The sequence below is a fragment of the Prionailurus viverrinus genome, chromosome D2 (assembly GCF_022837055.1).
Source record: "Prionailurus viverrinus isolate Anna chromosome D2, UM_Priviv_1.0, whole genome shotgun sequence".
In the NCBI taxonomy this organism is placed as follows: domain Eukaryota; kingdom Metazoa; phylum Chordata; class Mammalia; order Carnivora; family Felidae; genus Prionailurus; species Prionailurus viverrinus.
In genome coordinates this window covers 85,482,776-85,495,508 of record NC_062571.1, presented here as the reverse complement: position 1 = coordinate 85,495,508, position 12,733 = coordinate 85,482,776, and the positions used below count along the sequence as shown (strand labels likewise).

Below are 12,733 nucleotides of genomic sequence, written 5' to 3'. Positions count from 1 at the left end.
AGGGGAGAGAAGCATTTTGGCTTTGACAATAATTCTTTCTTTTGGATAGGACACCTAAAATGCAAATAAAAAAAAATAAACAAGGGGGCCCACATTTACCTAATAAGCTTCTGCACAGAAGAAAAAAAATCCATCAATGAAGTGACAAGGTAACCTATAGAATGGGAGAAAACACTTGTAAACCACCCATCTGATAAGGCTCAATTTAAAAAAATGTAAGCAATACATAAAACTCGAGAGCAAAAAAAAAAAAAAATCAATTAAAAAGGGCAAAAGTCCTACACATTTTCCCCAGATATTCAAATGGCCAACAGGTATATGAAAAGGTGCTCAACATCACTAATGACTGGGGAAATGCACACTCAAACCACAATGAGAGGTCATCTCTTGCCTTGAAGGATTCATCATGGAAGACAAGAGGCCAACGTTGGTGAGAACGTGGAGAATGAGAACTGCTGTGCACAGTTGGTGGGAATGCACACTGGTGCAGCTTCTAAGGAAAACAGTATGGAGATTCCTCAAAGAATTAAAAATAGAACTACCATATGATCTACTATGTTCACTTCTGGGTCTACATCCAAAGGAAATGATGTCACCTTCCCAAGGGGTATGTGCACCCCTGTGTTTACTGCAGCATATTTACAGTAGTCACATCATGGAAACAATCTACGTGTCCAACAATGAATGAAGAAAATGTGATATATATATACATAATATACATACACACGCACACATACAATGGGATACTATTCCGCCATAAAAATGAAGGATTTGTGACAACGTGGATGAACCTTGAGGGAATTATGCTAAGTGAAATAAATGAGACAGAAACAGACAAATACTGTGTGATCTCACTTCTAGGTGGAATCTAAAAAACTAAACTCATAGAAACAGACCAGATGAGGTTGCCAGACATGGGGGTGGGGTTGGAGGGTCTGGGTTACAATCTTTCAATTTGTAACTTGTAAGAAATGGGTTCTAGTAATACTGCTTCATATACTTGAAAGTCGCTAAGAAAGAAGATCTTAAAAGTTCTTATTACAAGGAAAAAGTATGTTTTATAACTGTGAGGTGATGGACATTGGTGAACTTGACTGTGGTGATCATTTCACAATTGATACATGTATCCAATCATCATGGACACCTCAAACTGATACAATGTTACATGTCAATTATATCTCAGTGTAACTGGAAAGTAATTTAAAAATCTTTTGCTGCCTATCTTTACTCACAATAGTTCATTGCTTCATTTAAAAATAGTTGTCATAAAAGGATAAATACTTCATGATTCTAATCTGAGGTCCCCACAGCAGTCAAATTCACAGACACAGAAAGCAGAAAGGTAGTTGTCAGGGGCTGGGGTGGGGGGAGGGGACAGGCAGCTAGGGTTGCATGCGCCAGAGTTCCAGCTGTGCAAGATGGGGAAGTTTTGAAGATGATGGCATCGAAAGGTACAAAGCAGACGTGCTCAACTATGCTGACCTGTACTCTTAGAAATAGTGAAAATGACAAATGTTGTTTATTTCAGCACAATTTTTAAAAAAATTTTTAAAAATTACTTATTGAGTGGCTACTAGATATCAGGCAGTGTGCTACGTGCTGGGGACAAAGCTGTGACTCAAAGGACAAACATTTACTGCTCTTGAGAGACTTACATTGTGGCAAGGCTGCTGTCAGTCAAACTTTTTGCTAATCTAGAGCAGAAACAAATGACATAGAAACTGAACAAACAATAGAACATATCAACAAACCAGGAGCTGGTTCTTTGAAGAGATCAACAAAATTGATAAACCTCTAGCCAGACTTATCCAAAAAGAGAGATGGGGTGGGGGGGGGGGAAGGGCCCATGGTGGAGGTGGGGGGTGGGGAGGAAGGGAGGACTCAAATAAACACATTCATAAGTGAAAGAAAAGAAATAACAATCAACACCACACATATACAATTATATGAAATTATTATGAAAAATTCTATGCCAACAAACTGGACAATGTAGAGAAATGGATAAATGCCTAGAAACATATATTCTACTAAAACAGAATTAGGAAGAGATAGAAAATCGGAACGGACTGATTACCAGCAATGAAATTGAGTCAGTAATCAAAAAACTGCCAACAAGCAAAATTCCAGGACGAGACGGCTCCACAGATGAATTCTACCATTCTCAAACTACTCCAAAAAAAAAAAAGGAAGAAGAATTTCCAAATTCATTCTACGAAGCCCACATTGTCCTGATAACAAAACCAGATAAAGACACCACAAAAAAAAAGAGAACTACAGGCCAGTACCTCTGATGAACATAAAGGCAAAATTCCTCAACAAAATACCAGCAAACTGAATCCAACAATACATTAAAAACGTCACTCACCACAATCAAGTGGGATTTGTTCGCGGGGTGCAAGGGTGGTTTAATGTTTGCAAATCAATGTGATACATCACATCAATGGGAGAAAGGGATAAAAACCGTATGATCATTTTTTTAAAAATTTTTTTTCAATGTTTTTTATTTATTTTTGGGACAGAGAGAGACAGAGCATGAACGGGGGAGGGGCAGAGAGAGAGGGAGACACAGAATCGGAAACAGGCTCCAGGCTCTGAGCCAACAGCCCAGAGCCCGACGCGGGGCTCGAACTCACGGACCGCGAGATCATGACCTGGCTGAAGTCGGACGCTCAACCGACGGCGCCACCCAGGCGCCCCTGATCATTTTAATAAATGCAGGAAAAGCAGCTGACAAGGTACAACGTCCATTTATGGCAAAAAAAGCTACAAAAAAAATTAACAAAGTAGGTTTAAAGGGAATGTACCTCAACACAGTAAAGGTTTCATGTGAAAAACTCATAGCAAACATCATACTCAATGGGGAAAAACTGAGAGCTCTTCCCTTAAGGTCAGAAACAGGACAAGGATGTCCACTGTCACCACATTTATTCAACACAACATTCGAAGTCCTAGCCACAGCAAGCAGACAGTGGAAAGAAGTAAAAGGCATCCGAATTGGTACGGAAGAAGTCAAGTTTTCACTGTTTGCAGATGACCTGGTTCTACATGTCGAAAACCCTGAAAATGCCACCAAAAAACGACTAGAACTGATAAATGAGTTCAGGACACAAAATCAATGTGCAGAAATCTGTTGCCTTTCTATGCGCTAATGATGAAGCAGCAGAAAGAGAAATTAAGGAAGCAATCCATTTACAGCTGCACCAAAAACAATAAGATACCTAAGAATAAATGTAACCAAAGACGGGAAAGATGTGCACTCCGAAAACATAAACTGGCGATCAAAGAAGCTGAAGGCGGCACAAAGAGACAGAAAGACATCCCACGCTCAGGGACTAGAAGAACAGACGTTGTTAAAATGTCTACACTCCCCAAGGCAATCCACAGATTTAATGCAATCCCCCCAAAAGCATCACCAGCAGTGTCCACAGCACTAAAACAAACAATCCTAAACTTTGGAGCCAAGACCCCCAAGTAGCTAAGCAATCTTGAGAAAGAAAAACAAAGCTGGAGACATCACACGTTATATTACAAAGCCATAGTAATCAAAACAGTACAGCACTGGCATATGCACAGATCAACGCAGACTAGAAAACCCAGAGACAAACCGACAATTTTATAATCAATGAATCTTTGACAAAGGAGGCCAGAATACGCAGTGGGAAAAAGTCTCTTCAACAAACGGCGCTGGGAAAACTGGGCAGCTACATGCAAAACAATGAACTGGACCGCTTTCTTGCACCACACACAAAAATAAATTCAAAATGAATTAAAGACCTAAATGTGAGACCTGAAACCATACAAATCCTAGAAGGGAACATAGGTGGTAATTTCTCCGACATTGGCTGTAGCAATATTTTTCTAGATCTGTCTTCTGAGGCAAGGGAAACAAAGCAAAAATAAACTATTGAGACTACGTCAAAATAAAAAGCTTCTGCACAGCACAGGCAACGATCAACAAAACTAAAGACAACCCATGGAATGGGAGAAGACATTTGTAAACGACAGATAAAAGGTTAGTGTCAAAAATATATAAAGAACTTCTATAACTTAACACCCCCAAAAACAAGTAATTCAATCAGAAAAGGGGCAGAAGACATGAACAGACACTTTTCCAAAGACATCCAGATGGCCAACAGACACATGAAAAGGTGCTCACCATCATTCATCATCAGGGAAATACAAATCAAAGCCACAAGGAGACCCCACCTCACACCTGTCAGAATGGCTAAAATCAAAACACAAGAAACAACAAGTGTTGGTGAGAATGTGGAGAAAAAGGAACCTTCTTGCACTGCTGATGGCGATGCAAACTGGTGCAGCCAAGTATGGAGTTTCCCCCAAAACTTAAAAATAGAACTACTGTACCATCCAGCAATCACACTACTGGGTATTTACCCCCCAAATACAAAAACACTGATTCAAAGGGATACGTGCACCTCGGTTCATAGCAGCGTTCTCTACAACGGCCAAATTATGGAAGCGGCCCGAGTGTTCACAGACCGATGAATGAAGAAGAAAGATGTGGAGTATGTATACGTACACAGAGCAGTATCATTCGGCCCTAAAAGGAATGAAATCCTGCCTTCTGCAACAGCATGGATGGGGCTAGAGAGTATGATGCTAAAACAGGGAAAGGCAAATAGCATACGATTTCACTCACTCACGTGTGGAATTTAAGAAACGAAACAAATGGGCGAAGGGAAAAAAAGAGGGAGAGACGCAAATCAAGACACAGAGTCTTAACTACAGAGAACAAAGTGGTGGCTGCCAGAGGGGGGACTCAGAGTACGCTTGTGACGAACATGTCACCCTACTATGTCACTCCACTGTACACCTGAAGCCAACACAACGTTGCATGTTAACTACACTGGAATTAAAATGAAAACTTGAATTTTTTTTTTTGCTGATGTCATTAGTGAGAATGCTACCTTCCTGTTTCAATCCGCATTTTATTATTATTATTTTTTTTAACGTTTATTTAGTTTTGAGACAGAGAGAAACAGCATGAACGGGGGAAGGGCAGAGAGAGAGGGAGACACAGAATTTGAAACAGACTCCAGGCTCTGAGCCATCAACACAGAGCCTGACGCGGGGCTCGAACCCACGGACCGTGAGATCGTGACCTGAGCCGAAGTCAGACGCTCAACCAACTGAGCCACCCAGGCGCCCCTTATTATTTTTTTTTAATGTTTATTTATTTTTGACAGTGACAGAGAGTTTGGGGGGGGGCAGAGAGAGAGAGGGAGACACAGAATCCAAAATAGGCTCCAGGCTGTGAGCTGTCAGCACAGAGCCTGATGTGGGGCTCGAACCCACGAACCGTGAGATCACGACCTGAGCCGAAGTCGGACGCTCAACCGACTGAGCCACCCAGGCGCCCCTCAATCTGCATTTTCTTAACTCCCAGTGAGGTTTAGTGTATTTCACATATTCGTGGACCGTTTGTTTTCTGTGAAGCACCTGTGGTCATCTCCCCATTTTTTCTACTGCGTCGTCTGTTTCTTGTTAATTTGCAGCTGCTCCTTGTATTTTGTGGCTCTTACCGCTTTCTCTGTCTATACCTTGCAATGATCTTCTCCAGGTCGACAGCTTTGCTTTGGGCTTCTGTCCCCGTGCCCGCCGGCCCCTGCCCCTGGTGATCTGTGCGTCAGCCTTTCCCTCATGGCTTCCACGTCTTTGCTTAGGATGACATTCTCCATCTGAAGATTTAAAAACAAAATCCTCTTACCTTGCATCCTGATACTCTGATAGTTTCATGGGTCTGTAATCTCTCCAGAGTTTAATTTTATGTTTGATATGAGGAGAAATTTACTTTTTTTTTTTAAACATGGGGACGAGTTATACTCAAACCACACGCTGAATTATCAGCACATCCTTTCTGCTGATTTAAAGTATCATAGTGACAACTCCTTATTTTCCTTCCACTGACCTTTTTGGGTTTTCCTTCCCAGACACCATTTATTTTAATTTCGGCAGCTTTTTTTTTTTGAAACGTATTTTTATTCCCAGAAGGGCAAACCTTCTCTGAGAACCTTTAAAATGTTTTTTCTTAGCTATTTTTGTGCATTTACTCTTCTAAATAACTTCAGAATCAGTGTGATACTACACAGAATTTATAATTTGGAGACTACAGACTTTAAGACACTGAATCTTCCCATTCAGGAACGAAAGAAGTGTCTCCACTTACTCCACCAGAATTTAAGAGCCACTGGGACAAGTGCCCCATAGGACAGGTGGAGAGAGCACTTTGATAACTTGGAGTTGGCAGACCTTGCTTGGCCAGGGCCAGGGCCAGGGCCAGGGCAGGAAAGAGGAGGTTTGAGGAACAGGAAGGATTCCTTCCAGAAATCCTGTTTTGGTTCACGCGCCAATTCCAAAGCAAGCAGGCCTCTGCAGAGAGCCCTGAGCACCAGCTGATGGAAGGTTCTGGAGCCACACAGGTGAGTCCACACAGACGCTCACCACTCTCCCGTCTTCTCCGGGGGCGGCTCCCCGGTCCCACCGTGACTGCCCCGTGCACACTTGCGGGAGACCTGCTCCCCGCCACCCCCTGGCAGGTGCGGAGGCCTGCTGGCTGCCCGACAGGAGACCACAGCACCTCAGGCACGTGGGTCTACTTTCAAACATGGAGGTGGTGTCTTCTGCCGGGCGTGGCGTCTGCTTCTGGCCGCTTGGGGCCGGAAGGCTGTTCATGTCGCAACACTCAGAATGCTGAGCTCAGGCAAAGGCACAGCCAAGTTCAAACAGCATATTCCGCCACGAAGGGCTGCACAGGACCTTCCCTTGTGCTGTGAAGTCACATCCGTGTGAACTGGACAGGACTCAGGGTTTGGGGTCACAAGGCCTGGTCAAAATCCAGGCTCAAGACCAGAGACCTCAAGAAAAGCCTACACTCCGACTTCTCATCTCTGAGATGGGAACGGTGTCATGGACCGCAGAAGCTGCTGCCCAGAAGGAGAAAGAGGCCATGTGAACTGCAAAGCGCTGTACTCACGTGAGGCATCAGAGGGCTCTGGGCTTTCTCTCCGGGGCCATCGGGCAGCCCCAAGCTGCCTGTTTGACAAGGTCTGATCCATGTGGGGAAACTAAGACACAGAGAAGCAAAGAAATTAAATGAAGCATCTGTATGGGGGAACTTCTAAGCCAAAGGCAGTTTTTACGGGGGGGGGGGGGGGGGCTAGAGCATCTCTTGGACATAAGTAAGTTTGTAATGAGGCAGCCGTGGAGCAGCGTATGGGGACTGGGTGCTGGAAATTGTTAGGAATGACTGGTCTCCGCGAGGGTCGTTGGAGGAGCTCAGGGATGAGCGGCCGAGACAGGGAACAGAAATAGAAAATACAACTTGAAAAACACAAATCATTCTTGGACACCGGGAAGCTGATACCATTTTCCCTTCTCCTTCCTCTTCCTCTTCCTCTTCTTCTTCTTCATCCCCCCCCTCCCCTCCCCTCTCCTCCCCTCCCCTCCCCCTCCCCCTCCTCCTTCTTCTCCCTTTTCTTCTCCTTCTCCTTCTTCTTCATAAAAGTTAAGGGAGAGCCTGAGAATGTGAAACCACTGAATCAGACGGTTAGGAACGGAGGAAACGGGAAGGACACTCGGTTCACGAGGCTGAGGTAGCCTGCAGGTCCGGGGACAGTTCTGGAGAGAAAGGGGGCGGCCAGGGGCCGGACCCTACGTGGCACCTGCTGTCTGTAGAGGCTCCTGCATGCAGCCTCGCTGGGGTGGGGACTGGAACCAGGCTGTGGGGAGGGCCGTGCTGACAAGCAGAGACTTTTGAAAAGAAATACAAATTGACCAGTCTATTTTCAGGTGACACCACCAGCAACAAACGGTCCACACGGAGATGTTTTCCTGGGCCTGCTTTATGGGCCAGACGGCTCATCTGACTACAGGGCTGTTTGTGCAATGCTGACCTGCTGCATCTTCTCGGGACCGTTGGGCCCTCTGCGGCTTGAGCCAAACCTCAGGAAGAGCCCGTTGGGTCTGGCAGGGCCTTGGGAGCCTGGCGGCTGGTGTTTGCACCAGCGACCTCGAGGCTCACTGTGGAACTTGCTCACCATGACCCTGGTACTCCGGTAGGCTCAGAAAATGCTGGAAGGAGGGTATCTTAGGTGTATGCAAGGGTCCCGGCAAGAGCCGCCCACAGTGCAAACCAAGAGGCCCTGCTTTGCCGCTTTCTTGTAGCGGAACCCATCTGAACCAATCCAGGAGACCAAGCAATCGGTCGGCTTGCCTTGAACACATGAGCCTCCGCGTTACGCCCGGACACAAGCTTCCGTGCCGAGAGCCTCTTCCGGTAACTGCAGGAGAGAGCAGTCCCCGTAACTGGGGAGCAGGGGCCCCGTCCTAACACGTACCCTCATCTCGCCAGCAACCTTGGGTGTCTGCGGTAATTCAAGGGACAGCCTGGAGTAACTAGAAACCATTTTTGGAGGAAGGCCTTTGAAACATCAAACCGAAGACATCAGTCAACAGACCTCCCTGCCTTCGCTGCTCCCGGCCAGTTAACGGAAGCTGGCTGCTCAGGTAACACACCGTGAAATTCTGGCCGCAGAGGACGCCGGACGTTAATTGTGTTTCGTGAAACTGCACCACAAGTGGCCAACCTGAAGAAAATAGTTCACGGTTGGGTTTTCCTTCTGTGTTTAGTCATGGAAGTGGCGTCACCGGGCCTGGGACGGGAGACACGTTCTCTGCCTGATGTTTGCCGCCTCCCCCCCGCAGTGCGATGTGGTCTGTGCGTCGCAGGGGTGATCAGCGGTTCATTTTTAACCCTAACGGATGTCCACAAAGATCATTCTCTCCGTTCTGCTAAAACCCAAGCCTTAATTATCTCGGCGCCTAGAGGCCTCGGTGGTCCAGCGGCAAATACCACAGAGCTTTCTTTTTCTGAAAATGATTCTCGTTCTAAAAGGACATTTCTTCCGTGAGTGGGATAGGCTCTTGGCCACGCTAAGTATCTCTCGGGGACAAGCGTCTGGGGGGAGCCTGTAGCTCTCAGCAGGGGTGCACCCCAACACTCGGTGCAGAGGCCGTGAATGGGAGCGGCAGGGGCAGCTGAGTTTGGGGGGCGACGGGAGAAGAGCCGGGGGACGTGGGCTCACCCTGGTTTGCTCTGTGCAGAAAGCTCAGGAGGGCAGGAGTCCAGCCGTTGTTTGCTGCAATGGAGGAAGTGATTCTGACCGTTGCTTTTTCTCCTGGAACTTTTCTAATCAGAATGGATCTTGCTGTCAGGAAGGCTAGAGGCCATCAGAAGTGAGCTATGGGGAAGGTGATTTCCTGGACAGGCAGACCGGTGGAGCCCCGTGCACTTGGACTTTTTCTTTTTTTTTTAGTCTAACAAGAATCAATATTTAAGATTATGCAATGTCCACACCAGCCCGAAGTAGCTGCCAAGCCAAGGACAAGGGCTGGATAATTTACAATGCAAGGAATCCATTCTTTTTGCGAGGGGGAAGGGGAAAATCAAGATTTAAGCTTCTTATCCTGGGCTGAACTTTTCTCCTCCATTCTTAATGGCACCAGACGTAAATAAACCATCCATTTTGTTTTGTATGAGCAGTCTACGCCTGGCACACACTCGGAGGCAACGACAGGCCCGTCTGAGATCCTCGACCCCCACAGGTCCGGGCTACAACTGCCTTGACAACAGCAGCCGTTTACACGTTTCTGACTCACAACCCTTTGGTCCTTTGGCCCGAGCCACATCTGCTGTTGGGTTCTACCCCCACGACCAGCAGAGAAAGCCCTTCTGTTGTCAGCTGCTGATGGTTCCCGGTCCCGTATTTTTAACGTGAAGATGAAATATTTATAAATGCCTCGTCAACAGCATCCCATAGCCGGGCCCTCCTGAAGCCGCAGACGTGGGCTGTGCTCACTTGCAGGATGGCGGGGGTCGCGGGCCGGGGGAGTGGGCAGCGGCACTGTGGACGGACCTGGGCCACTATTTACAGGCCGGGGCTTGTTCTCAAAAGCCTGCCTCCGGTCCTGGGCCAATTTCCTCTGTCTGCAGTGACTGGAGTCCCGGCCTCCACCACCCCAGGGCCGACCTGCCGGGAGCCTGGACACCGTCTATCCCAGTGGGAGGGAGCCATTTCCCGCCGCCTGGAAGTGAAGGGCAGAAGACGGGGTTGGAGCCAAGAAGCAATGGGGCCTTGCACGACACTTTCCTGCCTCCCACGGGGTGGGGGCGGCGTCGTGCTGGCTCCCGAGGGAAAGGGCTGGGGCCCGGGCGCCCCCATGGGTGCTCCCCCAACCCCAGCCGCTCTCCCACCCACTTCTCTCCTGTCTTCACTCCTCCAGAATTGGCGTTGACGCGGACGTTACGGGCGTCTCCGCCCAGAAGGCAGGTGGCCTGCTCTTTACTTTCTGACCTCTGGCCGACAATGCACAGCTGGCTTCCTATGTGGCAAGCGTCCGTGATCTCAGGGCCGACTGTCCAGACAGCAGGACGAAGCCCCAAAGCAGGGGCTGCACGGAGGGGCGTCAGAGGTGGGGCTCTGAGGGGTGCGCAGGCTCGGCCTCACGAAGGGGTGGCATTCCCGGTGACAGCGTGGGGCCGGGGGGTGTTGGGAGCTGGGGACGGCCAGGGTGACCGTGCCGGGGTGACGGGCTGTGCAGCCTGGCTGCTCTGCTGCGGGAGGGCTTGGTGGGGGCTAGCAGTGGGTTTCAGACAGGGGCGCGTGGCCTGTGGAGTTGCGAACAGTCTGGTCACTGTGGGGACAGGCTTGAGGGGCCAGTGTGGCAGATGGTGAGCTGGCGTGGAGCGGGGGCAGGGCAGCCAGGGAGCAGAGCCGGGAGGCCGCCGCGGGGTGGACAGACGGGTGCTGCAGACACCTTGGGAGACGGAGGAGAATCCACGCCAGCTGCTCCTCATATGTCGGCTTCACGAGCCTCGGAGCGCCCCGGCAGGGGAGAGCGCCCCGCCCCCCCAGCCCCCCGTGCCAGCCAGACCTCTTGGGCCAGAGATGGCGAGCAGGGAGGGCCTAGAGCCAGGAGCCCACCAGGCACAGCGTGGGGAAGGCGACACGGCTCTCGGGGACTCGGCTCTCCTGCCTGAGAAGCGGGGGCACCGAGACTTGCTGATGGGATGGTAGGGGTCAGTGCGCCGGGACAGAACCCCAGGTGACACACCGGGATGGGGCACGGGGGATGACACAGAGGCGGAGACGGCCTCGGTGTGCTCCCCCAGCGCTGGACACAGAAGAGGCCGCATCCTTGTGCCACCGTGCAGCCTGGACAGGAGGACAGGGGCTCGGCTGTACGCGTGACTCCCAGCCTAATACTCTGTCCAGACATCCAGGCCGCGCTGGGCAAGTCCCACACCCCCCAGCTGCCGCTGGTTTGGAAGAAAGCAAGCGAGGGCCAAAGTAGCCTGGCCCACTCTTCTGCCCTGAACTTTCCTCCGCGCTGTGCAAAGGGCAGAAAGGAGGAAAGTCCACCTCCCTTCCCGGCGGTGCTGCTGACCGGGTAAAGGCTCAGAATCCAGGCCGTTCTCGGGCTGCTCACGGGCATGAGCTCACCGAGTAGCTCCACCCGGCCCAGCCCCCAGAGTGGGAAGCCCCCCAACTGTCTGCCCACCTCTTGGGACTGCGAGTTTCCACGAGATGAATAACGTCTGGACAGCGGCTTTGCACACTGTAGAGTGCTGCCTACGCGTGACTACTATTCTCGTTTCCACACGTGAGTGATGCATGGGGCTTTCTTCGAGCGCCTGGGATCGGGGCGACCACATCCTTCCTCAAAATGGGCCGGATGACACCCACACGGAGCTGGCATAAACGTCTGGACATCCAAACGGGTCTGGACCCCCAGTGGGCAGTGATGCTGCCCCAGCGGATGGCAAACACTGAGAAGGAAAGGCCCCTTCTTGGGTCTCCTGTGTGCCACCCCCCCCCCCGCCCCCCAATCAGCAAGGGCAGGACAGGAACGCACAGCCGTGGACCATAAATCTCCAGGTCTCCGAGAGGACGGCGAGAGGGCCAAGCCACTGGCACTAACGGTGACACGCTGACGCGGTGGCATTGATCATCACTGAGACACAACTGCGGGCCATCCGCGGGGAGACACAAAACGAGCCGAGCAGCGGGGGAGGACACGCATCCCTGGTGGGCCTGGCTCCGGGGGACGGCCGGCGCTCGTAACCGCCGCAACGATGATGAACACGTATTGATTTCTGGAGTGCCTCTCCGGAGCCCCAGAGCACTTCATGCACTTATTGGAAAGTGCCTGAAACCAAATTGAAGACAGGCCCAATGAGGAGAATCAATCCAAACGCTAAGGGCATCTGAGGGCTTTGGAGCAAATGGGGGGAGAGAAAACAGGTACTCCAAACGCTCAAGGAAGACACTTTGCCCCACGCTGTTCAACAGCCTGAAACTGAAACGCGGAGTTTGGCTTCTGCACACGGCGGGGGGGGGGAGGGGGGGGTGCGCCTGGCTTGCAGGGAGGGACCTCGGCGCGGCATGCGGATTCGTGTGCACGAAAGGGTGCTCTGGGGCCTGCGGGGGGCTCTCCTCTACACCTAGGCCCTTGGAAAACAAAACCATTTTCTAAAAACTTTCTACCTGGAAACCACTTCGAGCTTCCAGGGAAGCTGGCAGAGTGGAGAACACCCCAACACCTAGGCCCAGGTGGCCGTGCTGCTAAGAGCATCGTTACTGCCCCCACCCCCACCCCCTGCCCCCCGCCGGCCAACGTAGATTTTTTCTGAACCGCTTGGGAGCAAGGTGAG

The 12,733-nt window shown here is 50.3% G+C and overlaps 1 protein-coding gene across 3 annotated transcripts in view; it reads right to left on the bottom strand.

Annotated features, from left to right (window-relative positions):
- The window catches only part of MGMT (O-6-methylguanine-DNA methyltransferase), a 366,049-nt gene that overhangs the window by 16,177 nt on the left and 337,139 nt on the right, over positions 1–12,733 (bottom strand). For 2 of the 3 annotated variants that reach the window (XM_047825010.1, XM_047825012.1), the window contains exons 6-7: positions 6,995–7,085; positions 5,562–5,699 (exon numbers count right to left, since the gene is read on the bottom strand). In XM_047825010.1, the coding sequence (XP_047680966.1) occupies positions 5,562–5,699; positions 6,995–7,085 (229 nt within the window). Of the gene's footprint in view, positions 1–5,543; positions 5,700–6,994; positions 7,086–12,733 lie in introns of all 3 variants that reach the window. The other variant, XM_047825011.1, reaches the window with a different exon arrangement.